Genomic DNA, 22678 nt, shown 5'->3' on the forward strand with positions numbered 1-22678 from the left:
TATATGAAAATGACAAGTGTTGGGATTAAACGAGGGATGTGAAATGTAAAGTCCAGTTTGATAACCCCATCTAGATCCCATTTATGTGGCCATGGTACAAGATTTGATGCAATTTAGTGCAAAGGTAGGTAAGGGTTAAGAAACGGCATTGTGTTGTGGGAGGACTCATTCGACTCTTGTTTCGGGTTTTCTGACGTGGGTGGGCTTCATTCCATTTCACATTTCCGCTGGTCGGCCGCAACCCACATTCAAACACCACTATCTCTGTTAACAAAAGGCATTTTATTGCCTGTGATTGTAAAATGGGAAGTTGCTCATTTAATTTTATATTTCGAAGAATATGTGGCTGAGGATATTTAATATGAAATCTTTCTTAAAACGTAGAATGATAGAATGATGAAACAAAAATCAAGATTGAGCCACACAGGTAACGCAAAGCAAACTGGCTTCGTCTCCACAGCAACGGTGGCTGAGATTCATGGATAATTTATCTATGTCTATTTATTTCTCAGAATGGAAGGAGAAATAATTAAAACTGATGGCCACAGACCTATCGTATTGTTGAATTATCAAAGACACTTTCGTGTTTTTGTGTTGAGAAATGTTGAGGATATCACTGAAAGAAAACCTTAACATGGGAATTAAGAGTGAGGAAAATACTTCCGGGTGGAGGGTCCTCGGTTCTCCAATGGGACTGATGCACACAGCGTCTTATAGCGCCGCGGTCAGGTTAATATTGGCGTGAATGGACTGCTGGAGCAGTTCCTCTGAGTGTCTAATGTTGCCCTCTGCGTCTGTATCACCAACTCTGGTTTGGTCGAAATAAACCCTTAATTCACAGAGTTAGATATGAAAAGGGCTGCAAATGAATCCTTGTGGATAAATGTGCCCATCAAAGTATGTCCACTAAAAGTGCTTGTTTTTGTTACTGACAGGCTCAGACGGTTATTCTAAGTGTCTGACAACATTATGGAAAGGATCCCTACAGAGACAGACCTTTTTGTTAAAGAGTAAGATCCTTTTTGTTTGACCAGAAACAGCCGTTATATTGCTCTTGTTCACCACTAGACTCCACTGATAAACAATAATTTTACCTTGCCGATCATCTTAAAATACACTTCATTCAAACTGGACAGAAACAAAAATTCACCAAAACCGTCTTTGTTAGTCTTTCCACTGTTCCAACAATCACCAACTCTGGTTTGGTCAAAATAAATCTTAATGCAACGGGTTAGATGAGAAAACAACCAGCCGTTACATCGCTCTCCTCAGAGCCAACAGTTTCACACGGAGAGACTTGCATGCACAGCCGGACCGGCTACCAAAACAAAGAACAGAGAAGCTCGGATGACAACACATTACAAGGGAGTGTGACGTCGTTCTCTGCTCAAGACGCCATTACTCCACTATATCTCTACATAGCAAATAGTTGTTTGCTGCTACATTAATGTTCAAAATCTCATATACAGAACCTTTAAGTAGTGTTAAAGCTATGTATTATGGCTATGTATTATGATATGGAAAAATATACTTCATTGTAACTTTAATGACACTTGTATACATATGCAAAAGTGGCAGAGGCATGAAACCCAACAGCTACCTCAGGGGTTGTTGTGTTCAAACAGGGCTGAGGGCCACGCGGCTGCATCCTTTCACGCTTTCTATCTCCTCCAGCACTTGACCACCACATGCCATTGTTATTGTGCACTGTCTGAACCTGCTTCCAAATAAGCCAAAGCCATGGGAAGGCATTTATGTTTAATTCACAACATAAACACGAATCCCACACAGCCACTTTAATGTCATGTGCCCTCGATCAGCATAACCATCAGTCCAGCTGCGTAGCCGCCGAGGTCACTGGCTAGAAACAGCGCAGTGCCTAAGAACTGGTCTGGAAAAGTCCCTAGGTTTTGGTGGTTGATTTGGAGACGTAGGGGCGAGTGAGGTGGCCATCCGAACCACAAACCAGTCCTGGGTCAGACGGCAGCCCTAGGGGAAACACACAACACTAAGATAATGAGCAGCACACACTCATTCTGAAAGGAGGAGACGACTGCTGTGAGCAAGTTCCACTTCCTGAATGCAAAGAGACAGAGGCTGTGTTTACCTCGTTCACCTGCCCCTCCCCCCATCCCCCTCACTTTTTCAGTCACCAGTGTTTCCCACACTCAGTTCTGCTCATAAGCCGTCATAAAAATATGAACTACACATGACAGAGGTCATTTCCCCATTTTGGATTCTGCCTGCCGGCCAAAAGGCACATGTGTGATTGTTTGACGACTTTGTCACCAGCAGCTCGGCCTTCTTTCCATCCCCAATGTTTACAAATGAAAGCACTTCCAGTAAACCGAGAAGTGCAGCCACGACTTAAGACTCTACATCACGCTGGTTCAATGGAAATGACGGAAGTACATTTTTCATTATTAAAACCGCATGGCCATGACAGAGAAACAGGATGCAGTGTGGTTAAAACAGCAACAGAAAACGTCACAGTCATGCCACAAGCCACCTGACGGGCTGACAGCCCACTCAGTCAACAAATATGCAAATAAATGCCAAGCAAATAGCCCACATCCACACAGACACAAGACAGATATGGTTTAAGCATATTTTGCTATACTCTGATAATAACTGTTTTGAATGTTTTCAAATCGGCTCATGGAGCTGGGGAAGCCTGCAGTGTTGAACGCAATAAGAATGAGGGCAATGAGTATGAGCCAAGCATCATCTTTTTACACCTTAGATGTGACACTTCGCTCAGAGCCCGACACCATTGACGTCAGTCCCAGTCATTGTCAGAGTAGTCTGATTTCTACACCCCCTTCTGTCCTGTTGCTTCTTCCACGTTACTGCAGCATCAAATAATTCGAAACACGGTGGGAGAGAGGCAGTACAAATTGACTTTTACTGTGGGATAAATCTGTCATAAATTGCATAAAATACAAAAAAGTTATAGGGGCATATAACCAATAATTCATTTGAACACAATTTTGTCCTACCACTGCGAGTAATTCAGTCGCCCAAACTTATTGGTGTTTTGGAGTTGGTTTGATTTCTACATTTATTATGCATTGTGAACCTTTGTATGGTTTTATAATCACTACGCAAACCACTATGCAAATAGTCTGGGTCAAATAACATGTAAATACATAGAAGTTCAACAGGTAAAATACAACAAAAACTAGGGCTATATAACCACACCATATAACACAGTATATAAACTTCAAATGTGAGAAATAATGGAGAAAGTGTATGGCCCGCTAACACAAACAGTGTGGGTTAAGTTAGTCACAAATGATACTGCTTAATTAGATTAGAAATATGTGTCAGAAATATGTGTCTTAAACAAGATATGTATGTATAAAGCATTTTCATAAATAAGGGCAAAATAAATAAACGCACAATATATGACAGTGATTTTTTTTTTCCCTGTACCAGTACTACGGTACATTTTCATGGTACAAAGGAAACTGGGAAAAGTTTGCACACCTAATGAATCTTAAATTGAATTATTTACACATTGTACATCATATCTGTATTTTTGCATGCACTTTGTGTTTTTGAATATTTAAAAAATAAAATAAATGATTTACTGTTGCATGTCGTCCTTCTCTCTCCCTCTCTATCCATGCAATTTCTATCTGTAAATCTACTATCACTATCATATAAACCAAATATAACCTTAAAAGAATATATATATATATATATATATATATATATATAAAAATTAACAAAAAATAGTGCTGAAAAAATGTATTCCTTGCATGTTACAGGACTCAGTTTAAGGAGGTAACATAATCTCCAGATTGAATATATGTGTTATATGAGTGAAGCTCTGTGAACACTGCAGTCTTTGTAGACAACTCAGACAACAACACATGGAGGCTCGCATCAAACACTTGCATGTGAAGCTGAGAGTTAATGTTAAGGATGACTGGGTCAGCTGATGGGTCATCAGGGTCTTTTGCACCATGTGTGCCTTCTCTGCTCAGCCTGCCCCTTCAACCTGCTGGTCAGAATGCACCCTTGACCAACTAATTTTGGCTCAGCGGGGTGCGAGGTTAATGGGAGCGAGGATGGGGGTTAATCCCAAATCAGGTGGTTCCTCACAAGACTAATTGTGTAGCAGATCAAGGCAAAAGGCAGCGAAGTGGGCTAAATGGCATCTAATGAGAAACTGCTTTAGAAACTGACAGCAGCACAAGTGCGTCAGGGAAGCAACCACTTCAGAAGAAGGGGCTTTCCTTTGGCAGTTAAAAATGCTTTCTAATTGCTCACAGGCTATGAGTATGAAGCAACAATCAAACAATCAATTTTCTTTCAGTTTTTTTTTTCTTCTAATGGCAAATATCCACAGAGTTTGTCTGGTTAAATCAGTTGTGACATAAAAAGCCAAATTGGACGGGCGTGTGTGCATCTGATGTGTTGCTCTTGTTTCGTATTTGTAATGCCAAACACAAATACTTACTAGTTGAGATTTCAACATTTTTATGATAACAGAATCTTTGCTAGAACTTGCATCACTTTTTGAAGTCATAGTCAAGTTTTATCATATCATATCAAAAATCATGAGGCTACGTCCTGGTCTGCCTAAGTGCCTATCATGAAGGGTGAGACTTGTGTGTGTGTGTGTAATGTGTGTGATTGCAAGGCATGGCTGCTTCGGGGGATTAACACATTTTATGCCAATGGCAGACTCTGTCTGAAAGTTAATTCTCCATTCACAAAGCTGACTGATGTGATAATACTTTGGAAGCATTCAAGGTCACGGAGGCAGGGATTACATAATGCAGTCCTGGGGCAGATGAGGTAAAAAGATAAATACTTTCCATCGCCGATGGAGAGAAATAAAAAGGCTGCAGTAATCAACTCAGTCCAAACCCACATAAACCTGATCGCTGGAGTCACAGCGCCTACAGTGTTGTTTAGCTGTGAAGGTTAACCTCAGTAAAGACCACAAAGGTAGCGGATAGCTTGGGTGCACGGTACACTGCATGTGGAGGCAAATTCATTTTTACCTGCAGTAGAAAACAAGGTGGGACAGAGCTGTATTTTGAAAGGACGGGAGGTTGAAGAATTGAGGATTGGAATAAATAAAATATACTTGCTGTGAACATCCTCAAAAATGACCCTCCTATGAAGCAAAATGCATGTGCATGACAGCATCCTTACCCTGATCATTTCGGCCACATAGCTCTCCGGGCCAGTGTACTCTGTTGAATCCTTGACCTTCACCAGGACGATGAAGAACAAGTAGTGCCACATGTTGTGCTCAACTTTGATGTGTTCTTCAAAGGTAACTGTCTTATTGTCAAACTTGTCTCTCTCCAAACCTAAAAATGAAAGGACACAACCCCCCCACACACACACACACCAAATAAAGACAGTGCACTCATTTCTTTGGAAGAGTGAAGAAATACACTTTATGTGGCAACATGACAGTCATTCTTGTGACCTAAATGAGCATGACTGAAAAAACAAGAGGAAATGGGGTCACGAGGGAATGGGCGGACAAAAAGTCAGAGGTGAGATTTGCTAATAATGTTCGCGTATTGTTTACACCAAATCCCAGTAATCCATATACATTCTTGCATTGCATTTGCAAAACATGAATAACCCTTAATAGTGTTGCCCAACACAAAGCAGTAACAATGACCAGAACTAACCAATGATTCTTTAGATGTAATACTAGTAAGTGACTGTGATGGAGAGGCCAGTGTGTGAGTGAGTGTACAGTCTAACATGGTCAAGACCCATATGGCAACAGGAAGAAACACTCCTCCTCCACAGCAGCACCTGCCATGACTAACTATTCATTCTGGGAAGAGGAGGCGTTTCATTGTTTATACTACCCAGAAAAACAGCCCCCATTTTGCACAAAGGCCTCATGCGAAGCTGCAACACAGCAGTCGCACGCTCATACAAGAGCAGGCTCAGAGCAGACCACTCGGTTGATTTCCCTTGATTTCATCATCATCTGCAAACCTCTGCATTCACACCTGCTGATTGTATTGCACGACTAATGCTGTACAGCAGTGTGTCAAGTATCAATTGCAGCTTTGACTACAATGGAACTGCAGGGCATTTCCACTTTATTAAATTCTAAGAAGGGAGTACGACTACTATACAGCGATGATGGGAAAAAGAGGAAAAGATGTGTCAAAGGTCATGAGTCACATTCCCCTAATGTTGACGAACCATGTATCGGTCTTTAACTGCTGAGTAGGCAGAATGGCTTGAATTGTAAAAAAACAAACAAACAAAAGAAATGTGACCAAAACAGCAATTGAACAGTCTTATAAAATGTGTTTTAACTAATTTTACAATGCAGGACAACATTGAAAATGCCTCACCGCAAATAAAACATGTTGTCTTCAGGATTTCCTCTTTTTTCTGCTTCTCACTCCTCAGGTCAGCAAATGTGTCGATGATGACACCAAAGATGAGGTTGAGGACAATAATGATGACCATGAAGAAGAAGAGTAGGTCGTAGATCACCCTGGCTGCAAAAAGGGGCTCCTGGTGAAGCCAAACAGGGGAAAACTTAGAAGAACAAGCTGTATCAGCCGGTCTCACACTGGGAATGTCATTTTCACGGTGGGAATATGGGCCCAGTTTAGAATTTCAATGTACAGTAGGTTGCAGAGAGCTTGAATCTCCACCCTATTAAACTATTACTCAGTTATTCACGAACACAAGTTAGTGTTCTCCAATGGTCACAAATGTCTGATTTGACTAAGAACCACTTATAGTATTTACTTTCTCATTAAAATATATGTACAAAATGGATTTAACTTATTTGCAGATATGCAAACAGGCTGCTTGTTGACGAAATCCATAAGATAAAAAGACAGTTTTAGATGCTGATGTAATTTTAGGTGAGCAGAGGGACATCCATTAAATAAAATATTAAGTTAGTAATATTAGTAATATTTCTTTATTAGTAATATGTATTCAAGATTTTAGTTAACAAGCTCATCTTTCATGTATATAGACACTGCTCTGTTAAGTAATTTTGAAAACTGAGAAAAGAATCTTAAAAACTATTGTAAATCTAACATCTGAGTTGTGAGATGTCAAGTTTAATTGCTAAAATATACCAGATGTCAAGTTTTATCTAAAACTGGGGGGGGAAATGCTATGTTGATGTAAATATGGAGCCCATTTATATCCAATTTTACTGCTGTCACTGAGATAACAAATTGGAGTGGCTCGTAGCGCCCTCTTTGCATACAGGATACATGGCTAACTGAAGTTTATATAAGTATGTATGAGTCATGCCCTCATTCTATGGGTCAAGCTGCAGATCTAACACATGTTGTGGTAGTGTGCAAGCTTGTCTTCATCCTGGATAAGTACCATTAATGCTTTTTCTGGCATGTTTGGAGTTATGAAAGTCCTCTATGCAACCTCTTTGGCCTACCAGCAGAGCATATCTTTCTCTCACAGAGTGTCTCTTTAGATATACTGTAGCCTTCACTGCACTTCTTACAAGCCACCTCATCCTTTTGAATTGGAATAGCCAACCATTCTATGTATTGCATATTGGGTCATATATATGCTATGTACTTTTTGAAGTAAGTTAATTAAATAAAATCATGTCCTCATTAAAACATAAATGACCTTTTAAGATCTCATATCAGTTTTCTCCATCCACTTTAATTTAATTCAACTTAATTTAATTTTTGTGTGTGTGGTATGGGATTGTGCAAGCATGTTAGACGTGTATTGCATTTTGTTATCAGAGTGGTAAGATGTCCGAGTTTACTATAATCCAATAAATTGTAGAATACTATTTTAAGGCCGAAAGGGGGGGAAACTTAATGATACTGTTTTTTTTACACTCTAACTCTCAATCTAAACTCGACTTTCTTCCTTGTTGTTGCCTTCCTGTGCTTTGTACCTCTTTGGATGGCTTCCGCAGGACGTCCCCAACACCTCCTCCGCTCCTGAGGCCGTGACTCAATACTGTGACAATACACATGAGCAGGGAGTCACATGTTCGCTCCTTGTCCTCAATCACCACCGCTGATGGCTGGACGGCAAGCGAAGCTACGGAGACACACAAATACTGTCAGATAGTCATTTCTTGTATAGGCTGAATGCAAAAGTCTGTCTGCTCTGTCAGCCGCGTTGCTACTACCAGTCAACAAGGCCTTTAAACCTAATTCCATAAAGAAGAAACACCACTAAGATAACAGCTACACTAAAAATAGAAAACCTTAGATTCAATATACAACCAACACTATATATGCATTTGAAGTCTCATTTCATACTCTATTATTAGTTTATTGAATCGACCCCATCAGGGGTCTGTGAGGGCATAACAAGACTGGGAATTTTCTCAACTATTCACACAACAACAAGTCACCAGACTATCATCATTAGCCAGCCTAGTGGTGATGGATAAGGAAGCCTAGACAAGGTCAGGCCCCAGGCAGTTTGAGGATTCGACATGGTTGGCTGATAAATTTTAAGGCAGCGCACATGTTCATCTTTGATTCAAGGCTTTTCTCCATCAAGGTCAGTAGGTTTGCAAGAACTCGTTTGCGGTGAGAAACTCTCTGTGCCATCACTGAGTGGACCCATCGACCTGCTTGTACCTGATGGAAATTAATCCCTGACCTTTCAACCATGGGCCCCTACATCTGGTCTTAGGCGCTGTCCCTTGAGACGCACAAGGAGTCTAAACCTCTGGTGTTTCACCCAGCTCCCTGAAAGCCCCCAGTTGGTCCAACTAGGTTTAATCCCATGACCCCACCCGGCCGCCCAGATTTACAGCTCAGTGGGATGAATCTCCTCTGACTGAGTCAGACGTCTGCAAGGACTTAAAGACCTTTACACACTCACGCATACAAGCTTGCACTTACACAGACACAAAGACATGAGCACACAGTCACACATACACACTTGGGAATCTCTTGAGAGGCATGCATGCACAAATATGTGGATTCAAACTTAAAGTTACAACAATGAACTTTAATTTTGTGTTAATTCTGGCGGCCTCTGTGGCCAAAAACAGTAGTGTTTCCACCGCCTCGTGTCGTAAAGATCTTGATCTGGCTAACATTTGTTTTGAAAGCGAGTGACGCAACTTATTTTAATACTATTTTTCTTTTTTTAAACATAGCTGTTTGCAGGATGCATAGCGATGAGGTAACGTATATATTTGTGGCTATGTAAGATTAATAACTAATGTGACGATGGTGAAACAAAGTAAACTATGCTTTAGTACGGTTCATACAGCTAGGTTACATGTAAGCCTACAACTGATTTGGTTGCTTGATAATAGTAATTTTGTTGAGAAAGCTAAAGTTATCAACATTCCCTAGTATGTTATGTCTTCTTAATAATAAGCCAACAGCAAAATATAGCTCTGTTGCAAGGCCAACATAAAATGTTACGTTATAAGCCAGTTGTATTACAGTAATGTCTATCTATACCTCCATGGACTGGACACAGCCAAATAAAATAGATATATTACATACCTGTCTAGGAGTAAGAGGGCTATTTCAGGATCGGTTTTGAATCCTTTCAAATCCTGCAATTCTCTCCATCTGTTGAATGACCGACCAAGGTTGACTCGTGTTTTCTCCTGTGCATCACTGTCTCTTTTATCTTTATCTTTTTGTTCTTCGGTCAATTCTTTTCTTTTCCTGCCCCAGTATCAGCCATAACCACAAAATGTCAAAAGTAAAATTCTCCTCCTGCTTCCTTTTAACTGGCTGACATACTACTCACTGCGTCTTTTTCCTGTCTGCGTGCCGTAAATCGTTTTGTCTGATTCCCGGGGAACCAGACGCGGTGACAGGCGTTATGGATGAACTAGATGTAGAAATAGCTAATCTTCTCGCTGATGGTCTCGTTTGCTTTTGTAGGTCATGTAGAGACATCAGTATTAAATTAAGACTGTTTCATAACCAAAAACTCTTTGTAGTAACTTCAAAAGAAAGCTTTGACCCTGCTGCCCACCCCACACCCCAGTCACACACACACATAAACACACAAACTTACCTTTCAATTTTGTCAACCTACCATCCATCACGACCTCTGCTGAACAGTTCTCCCCATTTTCCTTCTGGCATACTCCACCAGAGAAGAACTCTCCCACCATACTGGCTCCATGCTCTATTCAATTGGGAACAGAAGACATTATGCAACTGTACAATGTGTCTTTACAATTTGAACAATTATTTTTTCACAATGCATATTAATGGTGACATCCTTTATATGCACAGATTGTTGGTGATGCTAAAAGCAAGGTAAGCAAAGTCATTAAACTGGACACACACTTTTTTGTATTCCTTAGCTTCACTTTGACAACATGTACTTCCACAGACATCCAGTGTGTGTGTTTGTGCTGGAGAAAAACATTCCATGTTTCTGTCTCTCGACTATCTGGGTCAGGGAGGGCAAGTAATTTATGTTCATCCTGCTAAGGGAATGAGAAGTAATCTGTATTTCAACGTACCTAGTGTTTTGTTGGGTATCCTGTCGACAGCCAAAATGAAATCATCTTTGAAGAAGATATAGCCCACAATGGAGAAGAGGTAGACGAGGATAAGAGCGAGCACGGCTGTCAAAACAATGGAGCGGCCATTGCGGGTCACACTCTTTATTACGTTCAGCAACGTCTCTTCTCGGTAAACCAGATCAAAGAGCTGGAAAGAGGAAGGATTCAGAGACGTGTGTACAGTATGTGTGTGGAAAATGTGCAAGAAAAAGAGAGCACTGTGAGTGTAAATATGAGCTTGTGGGCTAGTAAAGGCCACAGTAGACAAAGGACACATTTTTTGTTTGGATCATTGCCTACTTTTAAATCTTCTTGCCAACATCTCATGGTTAAATGATGTTGGTAGAGAATATGTGCACCTTTGTGACCGATCAAACGGTATCCAAACCACATTTTTTCCTCATGTTTCTCTGTGTTACTGTGCAAATCAACAAAAATTGTACACTGTGCTGTCTTTATTTCTATTCACGACAAGTTGGACATTGTTGTTAGTATACCACCACCTAGGGTGTCTGTGTCCATGTGTGTAAATGTGTATATATGGTTAAAATTATATTTTTTGTGTGTGCTGACGTACTAGCAGGCTGTAAAAGAAGACATGGACGAAGACCCCCAGGCCGCAGATAATCAGGTAGAGCAGGTGGTACAGGAACTCTACATCCATGATCATGGCTATGTAGCCACGTGTGAAGGTTCCGCGGTTCCCAACGAAGCTCATCAGGAAGATGACCTTATTACATAACTGAAGAACAATGGACGCCACAGAAACAACATGTAGAGACAGCAGCATGTCACAATAGTGCACAGAATATTCAAACTGAGAAGGGAAGGCTTACATAACAGTATCAGTATCTTTGGGTAGATTTTCAAATGCTTATTGTTCAGACCACTAAAAATAAAGTGTAGGTGGTTGACTGCCAGAGTGGTATGGAATCTCCCTGGCTCTGCTATGAGTGACATTTCTATTAGCAGCTGTAATGCTACCTCAACTGTGTCTACATGTCCACTTGAATGTGAAATCTGAATGCTTGATGTTGCGCTACACTACTGGGAGTTGCTGTGTTACTGCACTGTGTACACTTAATTCCTGTATCAATAAGTTTAATGTTTAGTTAATGTTTGGCATGTGACTGTGTCTTTTGCCAAAGCAAATTCCACTCCATTTACTGGGTAATAAAGCATCTATCTATATGTGACACTGCAAATGAGTTCTATACAAGTGCTCATTGCCTTTCTGCACACACTGATGCACACTTACATTGAAACCCCCCAGCAGGAGCAATGTGGGCTCCAGGCCTACAGAGAAGATCAGGCGCAGGATGGTGGAAGCAATGAGTGCCCGGATGCCGTGAGGCTGCGGCAAGATGATGACTATAGCCAGAGAAACCAGCATGGCCATCCACAGCAGGGCAGACAGATGGGGCTCCAGGGTACCTGAGAATGAAGGTGGTCACAATCAGGGTGAGGTGTGAGCCATTCCATTACTAATGTAGTACAATGTGTATTGTTCTCTTTTTACCATGTCAACAAGAGGCTAATTCAGTTACTTGGGGGTGAGACATGCCGCTCCTCTGCAACTGTACAACACACTTAAACATGGCTTGAAAAAAAATCCAACTGAAAACTACTAAAAAGTTCGTTTTTTTTAATCTGCAAATGTAACTATAAATCTCAACACCTTCCCTCCAATTTCTCTTCTTCGCTTATTCAGAAAGAATTGTGACATCAACATGTATGAGTGTTTTAGTTGCAGTAAAAGTATGCTGAGCATGCATGCTGTTTTCAGCAAGGCCTTCTTTCATATTTACTCATTCATGAATATGCTTCGGAAATTTCTTGCCACGCCAAGAATGGTTTTCAGAGAAGGGACAAGATTAGCTTTTTAGTTCTCACACTTCCTTTGAGTTCACCACAGCTACAAAAACACAACTTTTAACGACACATTTGTGTTAAATGCCACCATGAATTAGAAAAAAAATGGCCAAGTTGGATATCAGGTGGAGAAACTGAAGCTGACTTATCTACCATTTGTAAATGAAGTTTTATTGATGGGCTCCATCTGTTACCAGGACAAAGATATTCCAGTGGTTTCATGCATGAAACCAATAGTTTTGGAATTATATATTATAAGAAGAGCTCTTTGCCTGTGTGTGAAAATGTATGAGTGTGTGTGTGTGTGTGTGTGTGTGTTTTATGTATTCCACATCAATCATTGCAGGTCAGCAAAGTGTTATCATGAGCTCAGCAGGCACCAGCTCAGTGCCAAATCCTGACCAGCATGTAGTGGAAAGGCTGCATCACTTTGTTCATTTTCTAATCTAATTCCTCTTAACACACAAATACATTTAACAATAGGAAGTGTGGTCAGTCAGGTTCTCTTTTCACTAAGGCACCAAGAACACCACTCTGGACGTCTCGCTCCATCCCCTCCCTTCTGAGGCCTCCTTCTTCTCGCCTCTCTGTGTACAGATCACATGACAGGTACTTGTTACATAACTCCCGGTTGGCTAAAAATACACTTGGCTCCAGCTAAATTCATCAGGGATGGTCCTGGGTACTGCTTCGTAACAGGCCACCTGGGCGCATGGATTTGGCAGCCAAGCGAGACACATCAGCTTGTACGTCACACGCCTACAGCTTAAGACCATTCATCTCTCTGACTTGCTTACTCTACAGCGATAAGATGATAGAGAGACTGAGCTTTACACTAAACCACTTACACTTCACCAAAGTAAATTCTGCATAAAGCCTCATGTTTGCTACATGATGAAAACTGTTCATATCTAAGTTTCTCTTATTGTTGGAAAGTGTCCGAGCTATAGCTCCGGTGTCTGCTTCAACTTGCATGCACATATACTGTATTATTATCATCAACCGGTAAACCGACTTTGTGCTTCACACTTATTTTATACTTATACCCACTTGGTACTTAATTTATTTTCTGACCTGTATTATAATGTATTATATTTTTTTGCTTAGTACTTCTATTCCTGTGTGCACTGACATGATAGTGAGCTGCTGTAACAAAAGAGTTTCCCCTCTGGGGATCAATAAAGTATTTCTGATTCAGATTCTGAGCAGCGCCTGTGACAGAGTGGCTCTGGCACTTTGTATGGGGTCAGGTAAGCCTTGACAGTAGTAGCCAAACCCCCACCTGACTTGAACCACAGTATTACACTCTGTTCAAACAAAACACTAACCATCCATTGACAGACATGTGAGTGAGGTGTGCAGTTAATGCTTGTCATGCCGAAATTAAGTTCACTAGAGTAGTTTGGTTTATTCAAGGTTTACATTAAGTTGAATATTATCAGACGTCTGAGCTCATATGAATCCAGGACACAGTGTGAGAATGTGTGTGCATGCATCCGTGTGTAGACATTAAATATTCACCACTGAGCAACTTCACAGTGACTGAGATTTTTTCCTTTTCACTTGATAACTGGCTGCAGTTTGAAACCAACATCGCTTAAGCCATCTTGCACTGATTGGCATGTCCTGGAATGAACTGCTAAGCTCTCAGAAGACCTTTGACACTGAAAACCACATGGAGTTTCTAGAGCTAAGCTAACAACCTCTTTTTTTGTCTCTTCTATACTGCTGTGAGGAAGTTCAAACAAAAGGGACCGCACCATTTGACCCCAGACAGAACAATTGAAAGTTTATGCGAATCACAATGTGTGTCTTCACTCTGCTACTCTACACTAGAACAATGCAGGCCTTAACAACAGCGGCTTTTCACATCCCCACAAATACTGCCCTCAAGCAGAACTGAGAAAAAAAGGAAAGGAATAAGAGACAGCAAAACAAACACAAAACTGAAAGTGCACGTAAAAACATGCTCAGGTCTGTCACTTATTCCTTTGGTTTGTGAAAAACCTCCTGTCATGCAGGAATCGGTATCACTTAGACATATCCATTTGAATTAGTATTTTATCTCAAAAGTAATCTGTTCCACCTTGTGACCCAACACCAGACCAGATTTTCCCAACCTAAATCTGTACATTTAGGCCACATGACAGAACCTGACTGACCAGGGGTTAATATGGTGTGGGGAACAAGGTCAAATATTTAGATCCCACAAAGGAACTGAATTACTTCATTATTTTTGGTTTTGTAAAAGAGTTTATTTTAAACCGAGAACTCTGCTCGTTTTCTATTGTCTACACTCTGTGTTGGAGAGTCATTTATCTCTATGTTCTTTATACATATTCATTAAACTATATTTGAGATTACATTGACATCTACAATGCTTCAGGGGTGGCAAATGATTGAAAATGTTTTTTGTTTAAAAATGTATGATGACATCCAAATATCGTTGATATTTCAGAGGTGACCACAGATAATAGTCTAACCAATTAAACAAATTATTATAGACTTGACTTTCTGTAAATGCTCTCAGAGTAGGATTTTCAGATAAGTTATGTAGTCTGATGCTGCATACATATCATATGGGACGGATGGTGGAAGATTTCTATGTTTACAACTTATGCATGTACAGTCGGTCGTGTGAAAACACTGTGTATTGAAAATATAATACTAAATCCATGTAATTTGGTCTCAGTTACCTTAAATGATGGACTTTGGCTTATTTGTTTGGTTTTCAGACACTTTGGACAAGTTGGACTTTTGAGCTTTTCCCAGTCATAATTACGGCTTGAATGCTGATGGCATTTACAAGTCCGAAACTGGTAATTACAATAACTCTGAATTAACTTTGATTCTCTATTTCCTCTCAGAGAAATGTCAAACTTTGAGGATATAAGGGGGTGTGTCTTTTAGAAAGTCTGCCCTTGTCTCCCAGTGGTAGCAACTATTAAATGCTTGTATAATGACAATAGCCAGTCCTTCTCCTGTACCAAGAACAGTGACAATGAGACTACACATAACATGTTAAGTTACGTGTTACACGTCAGGACCTAATTAAGAATCAATCCATCTTTGTCTTTTGTGACTGCATTGCAGTTCAAGATCCACATCTTTAGCTAGGATTACATTCTCATCACACCTCCACTTGTGGTGAAAGTCACTTTGGTTAGGGAGGTGTGAGGCTACACCCAAACCACAGGCACGAGTGCACAGCGTGTTCTCTAAAGTCCTGTGAACACTAATAATGCATCTTACAGTATGTGATCCGATCACATACCTGCTGCTATAAATACATGTAGAGAGATACATACAACCAGAGATATCTTTTATATTCCGCATATTCTTCTTCCTTGTCAAAACCTGGCACCTACATTACCCAAAATGCAACTCGGCCACCAACAGTTCGATCAGAGATTCGGATGTGTTATGCTTGTAGTGGTTAATGTAGCCTCGAGCTGCTAGCCTCAAGCAGAGATGAGGAGCAGGCTACAGAGGTCTGGTAAGCTCACTTCTTTCTAACTCCCCACCCCCAGACTTCCATTTTTTTTTCATTCTAAAACACAAACTGTCAATTTTTTGCTTTCGGAAACTTACAAAAATTGGCCTACAGAATACCCCTTCCTCTCCAAATATCAGAAAGAAGCTTTTCACCGCATTCAGACTAATCCAAACAGGACTTCTGAGAGAGTTCATATTGGCCTTAACTCTGAGGACAACCCCCTCTTATACACACTGGATGTTTCTTTTTACCTGGCAGCAAAGAGCTGTACCTGAAGGATGTAAACATGCAAGGGTTTAACACTATCCCTTCAGACTCTAAAATAAAGAGCTTAACAAGCCATGGCCCAATTTCTTTTCTTGTTCATCTTTGTCATACAGGTTTCTGGTAATGAACAATGTACTATATGCCTCCTGCCACACCCCTGGTTTTCCCTGAACAGTTAATGTTTGTGCCACTCACTCCCATTTCCTGTGTTGCAATAGTCACACTCATTGTTAACCACAGTACACATACACACAAACACAAGATCACAATCAGGGCCCCATTAAACAGTTGTCTCTGTTGTTCTCCAAGTGTTAAAGGGGTAAAGGAAAGAGAAAGTTTAAAAGGTGAAGACTTTAGCAGACAGACCTCCACGGACACCCTCCAGAGGGTAGAAGAAGGCCACGAGCAGGTTCATGAGCACAGCCAGGTTGAAGGAGATGCTGCTCCAGAATGACATGTTCCTGGAGCACCAGTACAGGATGGGCTGAGCTGGAGGACAAGGTATTGAATCAAATTAACACAGGTCATTGTACTGCAGAAAGAACAGTGCAGCATCCAAACATGAATGGTGCAATACACCAAGCACAATTTATCTAATAATTTCACAGAGAACTTTAGTTTACAGTAAAAGTGAAACACACAATGACTGATCAGTGTTTCACACCAAGAAGGAGCAAAATGCATAGATAATAATTGAATTTACAACTAATTGTAGTCAAAGCTAAGACAAAGATGGGGATGATTTCCTGTGTAATGTAGAAACCCCATGTTGATGAATTTTCTTTGCTTGGTGTGAAATAAATAATTTCAGTGGCAAATGTCTGTTATGTTTCTCCACAGCAACATTTTTGCCATGCCATCAACTAGAGTTCATTTTTAAAATCAGTCCAAAGTTGAGTGAGAAGTCATTTTACTGATTTCAGAAGTGTACTAAGTTTGGGGTGAAACACATTCATTTTCTCCCCCTATGTGTGTGCTGTGAAGCACTTTGGATCAAATGTGTTGTGTGTAAAGTGCTATATAAATAAAGTTGAGTTAAATTATAAGCACCAAAACTGCTATATCTATTAAGTACACAATATCAATTGTCATGCTCATTTCACATACATTATACGATTTTGTACTTTTAGGAGAGTAAAAAGACATGAACTTGCATGCACACACTTTTACCTGCGAGCACACACACACACACACACACAGCCTACTCAGACGGTCAGGAAATCAGTATCACAGCAAACCCTATTTTGAGCCCAACAATTAATTAGAAAAGAAGAACTGCGGGTGGGGACTTTTAGCAACAGAAGTCACTTTATTCGTGACGTGATTAGCACCAGCGGAACAACACGGTCTCCAGCTGTGCTGATTCATTCAGATAGGAGGGAGGTTTTTGTTGTCACATGTTATCAAATTAAAAGACAAACTATCTTCCTTCAGGCCTGACCATGGGACAGGCCAAAACATGCGCCTAAACCAGTCACATCACTATAGAAGCTTACAGAGAATCAGCCAGGGGGTCAACAGGGACCTGCCCTGCTGAAAGGGAAACTCAAAATAGTGTTAAGGTCTACACAACTATGGTATTTAAGATTAGTAAAAAAAAAACATTTATTTTAAAATGAAAAGGACTTCAGATTCCTCAAACTGGTAGGTAGATGAAGCAGGTCGACCCATTAATCCCATCAAGATGAGACAGACTTGGAGCATCCTGCTAACTCAGTTGGCAAAGATGCAACATGTAAGCACGACATCCTGAGTGTGAACCCAGCAAAGGATCTTTATTACGTCTCGTCAATTTCTCTGCCATCTTTCCTGTCCCTGTTTACCGTCCTATTTTTGCTTATAATAAAGCAGAAATACCAAAAAATAACTTCAAATCAAAGACAGGACAGGATTCAAGCTCCATCCATAGTGTTTTTTTCCCCCCAGGCAAAACACAACATTCTACATACTTGTGTGACCTCTCAAACACCAGTTGATAGATGGTTCATGCTCGCAGTTTTAGCGCTAAATTCACTTTTCGCAGACTAAAAAGGGGTAATGGTGTAAAGGTTAATACTCTGTGACCAGTTTCCTGAGTTAAATCCTGCCAGAAAATGTTGCCTTCACCTCACTGTTTCTGTTTCCAAAAAGACAAAATACAGGAACCTGACAGTAATCTCTTTACAAAATATATGGACAAACAGAATACCATATGTAAACTCCAAAGTAAAGAATGTTTTGTGAATGGGCTTGCAATGTGCAACAATTTATCCACACAATCACACACTCACAGAGCTGATATCACTCTCTCCTGGCTGGAAAACATACATTTACATTATTATAGAACATATTTTGTTATACCATCCTAGCCTTTAATTATACTTATACAACATTGCAATTTAAATAAGTTCATAAGTTGCTTATCAAGGTTTTCATGCCCTCTCCACTTCCATCCCTCCAGGGTTCAGAGTTAAGGGAGCACAGTGCAGCCCCTTTCACACATGGAACCTGCAACATTGCTGGGTTCAGTTTATCAGGGTGAGTTAGTGGTCTGTGTTTAAATTGTTTTACAATTTATTATGGTATAGAAAAAAACGTGATGACCATTAGAGATAGGTTAGGCTTTCTTCTACTTGCCAAGGATAGCAGCAATGCCGCGAACGGTAGCCATTAGGAAAATAAGAACACCAAAGAAAGAGAGTGGTCTCACAAAGGCTGGCTATTTGATGGATTTTAAAGGTGACTTTACAGGTGAATACTTTGACTAACTATGCATAGATTACAGGAAGCAGGCTTGTCCCACATTCTTACAAGCTGTCAAATCCCCCAGGACATTTTTTTTTTTAATTATTATTTAAATATGACACATTTTTTCAAATAATTTTGTGAATTAAGCCTGCTTTACTCAGTGTGATGGTGCCCAAATAATTAATTGCTTAATACAAAATGAGACATCAAAATCAAGTTTTAACTCTTTAAATCATGTTCTGAGTGTTTTGTGGTTGGCACAACTGAAAATTAAAGTTATGGGTTACACCTGTCTGAGGGCCTAAGCCTATGATTTATTTTTTGTTTGTGTTGTCATATTTGGAGTTCCTGGCTTGCCATGCACCGTATGGCTGTGGTTGCTCTTGGTGCTGTGTTGTTTTTAATCACAGCTGGTTGTCCATGGTGCTTTCAGTGTTGCAAAAATGTTAAGACAGAAATATACCACAGAAATACATTACTTTATATTTCTTTCTTTATCATTTTTAATAATGATTGTAACATTGTAACTTTATTTCGTGGCTGAGGTCTATATTGTGTTGCGTGTTATGGCTTTTGATCACACTAGAGGTGTGGAGGAGTTTGGGAAATTGTACTAGATTTTGAATTGATGCCAGTGACATGCGGGGAAATTTTGTCTCCAGTTCCTGCTCACACATGATGTCAACATGTCGAATTAACCTAACAGCTATGGAATGCATGTGTGAAAGAGGCTTTAATAACTGCTTCCCATTCAGGGGGTTCCCCAGGGGCCTGGGGGGATGCAAGAGGATAGCGTGTAAACCAGGAACTATAAGATAAAGAATTGAGGAGAAATACGCACAGGGAACTGTGTTTGTGTTACCAGTAGCCTCTTGAGTACCTCGCAGCTTCTTCTGCCAGTTCATCTCATTAAAGAGGTCCTCAGAGCGCAGGAAGAAGTCATTGATTTTGCTGCCTTGCTCATCCCGCTCTGTGGTGTAGTAGACACGTAGCTTGGACTCTTGGGTGAGGAACTCACAGATGTTGGGCACAGGAAAGACTATCTGCTCCATGGTGCGATCCAGCCGTACAATCTGGACACAACCACAGAAGCAGCGACCAATCACACTCTGTCACTGTGGCGGGCAAATAAATCTTGACCCTGTACAGTCTGTTTTAAAGCCTAGTGTTTATAGATAAGTCATTAATTCAAATGGTCTGACTGGTTAATGTCACAAAATGTACTTTGGTTGTTTTCTTAACAAAAGTGGCTGATAAACTAAACCAACAACTTAAGTTCAGGACATTGTCAACAATCAGCATTCCTTCTTCTCATCGAGTGCACACGGGAAAACGTGCTAACATACCAAATGTGCTTGTCATTCTGTCAAGGTACACAATGAGCCTCAAAAGCAGGCCAAGAACAACACCATCACATGCCTAAAGTCAATTGTAATGCCAAAACATGTTGCAATCTTATAATAGATCTTCGATAGTGGGCAGACAATGTGTGTAGTGCAGTCAAATTGTGGGAATATTTCAAAGTGAAACTTTAAAATTAAAAATAAAATACAAAAATGACAGTAACAGATCCAAAATGGCACAGTCGAGTTTGGACATGGACCTAACGACTGACCTCAATCTGAGCTGTGTGTTTGGCGTAGAACTCCAAGGCCTCATCACCCTCTCCATATGTCCCCCCTGGCTTCAACATAGCCTGCAGTTCCTTGTTGTGACGGGCTAACTGAAATGACAACAAATACCATAAAATCAATGATAAACAGATCAATGACTGATAATCATCACAAAAACGGTTTCTATTATCAGAAAGCGTTGCCTTAAATGTGTACATGTGTTAACAGCATGTGCTGCACTACTGAGCCAACTTTGCTGGTATTCAACAGCTGGGTACAGTACATGCTATTTATTCTTCCTTAGAATGTAAGATGTTCCGCCATGTTCAACCACAAGGCTGCAGGGTGTGGATTGACAGTAGCTGTTGTGTAACTATAATTGTTGTCGTTAACCTAAATCATGGGCTGAACAGACACTCGATTGAGCAGCGCACAGCCTGAGGGCTGACAAAGAGGAGATGAGTGTAGAATGGCAGGTATCACATGTCTTTAGCAGCCACAGGAAATGACAAAGATATACAGTCATCAAAAATCCATTGACTATGTACTATATTATGAGGCGGGGCATGTGCTACAGCATTTGCTTGTGAGTGTGTTTGTCTCCGCGCTGATTTTACAGATAGATGGTGGCTTACTTGATGTGCCAAGATGTAGATATTATGACCAACATTGCGTGGAGACGCAGAGTGCTCCTCCTCTCCATCTTCACCCTCCTGCGGCTCCTCCACCTCTATCTCACCCTGCATGTAGGCCTTTTTGATCACTTCCACCTGTAAGAATATAGACTAGTCAGGTAACATCCACTTAATACTGTATGGTGATTTGTATGATGTCATACGCACCAGCTCTTTAGGCCTCATATTGTACAGTATCCTCTCAGCATTCTCGCTGTCATGGCGACTCTCCATAATTGCAAGAAGAAGCTTGGAAGCATTATTCTACGAAAAGATTAGAGAGTACAGATAACAGCGCAAACAGAATCAACTCAGGTTCATTTTTTCTACCCTATGTTCAGCATTCCAGACTATAAACAGGCAGTAAGTCCATTAAAGAGGAATCCAACTGTAAATACACGTGCTTACTTTTCCATGTTTCATTGTTATGTAATTCATGATGGAACACTTTATGATGAGATGTCATAACAGATTTTGGCATAGCTGATTTAAGTCAACACTGGTTTTCAGTGACATTTCCTGTAATTTTCTAGAGAATGATGTATCTTTAGCTAGCCAAGGAGTTCATAACACTTGGTTATGTTTATGTTATACAATTCTCACAAATTTTAAGCAATCTAAATCTCTGGTGTTTTAACAGAAAAAGTGATGTCATGTCTACATGAGTTTTCTACAGAAATAAGAAAAATATACCATCAAGCAGCAAAACAAAGACTAACATACCTGTTATGCAAAACTAAAAATGTGTTAATTTCTCTGCAGAACCACTGAACTAACCAATAACCACTCACTTTGAGTTCCAGCACCAGATCCATCCTCTTCTTGCCAAGGGGGTTGATGTCATTGAGGATGAGAGCGATGATGATGTCAATGCCATTGCATTCATGAGTGGCAATGCAGTTCTAGAACAAATTAAATGAAAGTAAATGAAAGTACAGACTGGAGCGGGAGAGTTACCAGTTTTACCCAGTAGCAACATTATTATGAAAAGGTTGAATCCCGATTGACAGGACTTTTATGTAAAACAGACTAACACTCAACAACAATTAAATATAACATTTAATGTTTTCTGACGCTGCTGGAGTTTTGTTGACATCCTCTGTAAACACAGTACACAGTACAGCACACCAGTATTTTCAGTTATGATCAGATAACAAACACAATCTATAATCTATTAATCTAGTGGTCAAACTCTTTTATTTTACATTTCCCTACACACATGATTTAAACTGACTCAAAATTACTGCTATGGCTTTTAATAAACTTGAGTCACAACACAGATGCTAGCACCAATCAGCAGTGTCCTGTAAAATGCTATTTATTAAAGGACCAGTATTTAACATTTAGCAGGATCTATTGGCAGAAATGGAATATAATATTCATAAGTATGATTTTATGAGTGTATAATCGCCTGAAAATAAGAATCGTTGTGTCTTCGTTACCTTAGAATAAGCCATTTATATCTACAGGGGACGGGGTCCCCTTCCACGGAGGTCGCCATGTTGCACTGCCATGT

General features: G+C 40.2%; 1 protein-coding gene across 14 annotated transcripts in view; it reads right to left on the bottom strand.

The window, feature by feature from the left end:
- The window catches only part of itpr1b (inositol 1,4,5-trisphosphate receptor, type 1b), a 98034-nt gene that overhangs the window by 5691 nt on the left and 69665 nt on the right, over positions 1-22678 (bottom strand). For 6 of the 14 annotated variants that reach the window (XM_044166758.1, XM_044166786.1, XM_044166776.1 and 3 more), the window contains 13 exons: positions 21954-22064; positions 21331-21426; positions 21124-21258; positions 20491-20598; positions 19717-19948; positions 16515-16637; positions 11772-11947; positions 11091-11255; positions 10472-10661; positions 10015-10128; positions 7904-8052; positions 6354-6519; positions 5173-5333 (listed from right to left, as the gene is read on the bottom strand). In XM_044166758.1, the coding sequence (XP_044022693.1) occupies positions 5173-5333; positions 6354-6519; positions 7904-8052; positions 10015-10128; positions 10472-10661; positions 11091-11255; positions 11772-11947; positions 16515-16637; positions 19717-19948; positions 20491-20598; positions 21124-21258; positions 21331-21426; positions 21954-22064 (1926 nt within the window). The remainder of the gene's footprint in view (positions 1-5172; positions 5334-6353; positions 6520-7903; positions 8053-10014; positions 10129-10471; positions 10662-11090; positions 11256-11771; positions 11948-16514; positions 16638-19716; positions 19949-20490; positions 20599-21123; positions 21259-21330; positions 21427-21953; positions 22065-22678) is intronic. The other 8 variants (XM_044166739.1, XM_044166853.1, XM_044166824.1 and 5 more) reach the window with 3 other exon arrangements.

This window comes from Siniperca chuatsi, linkage group LG2 (genome assembly GCF_020085105.1).
Source record: "Siniperca chuatsi isolate FFG_IHB_CAS linkage group LG2, ASM2008510v1, whole genome shotgun sequence".
NCBI classification, from domain to species: domain Eukaryota; kingdom Metazoa; phylum Chordata; class Actinopteri; order Centrarchiformes; family Sinipercidae; genus Siniperca; species Siniperca chuatsi.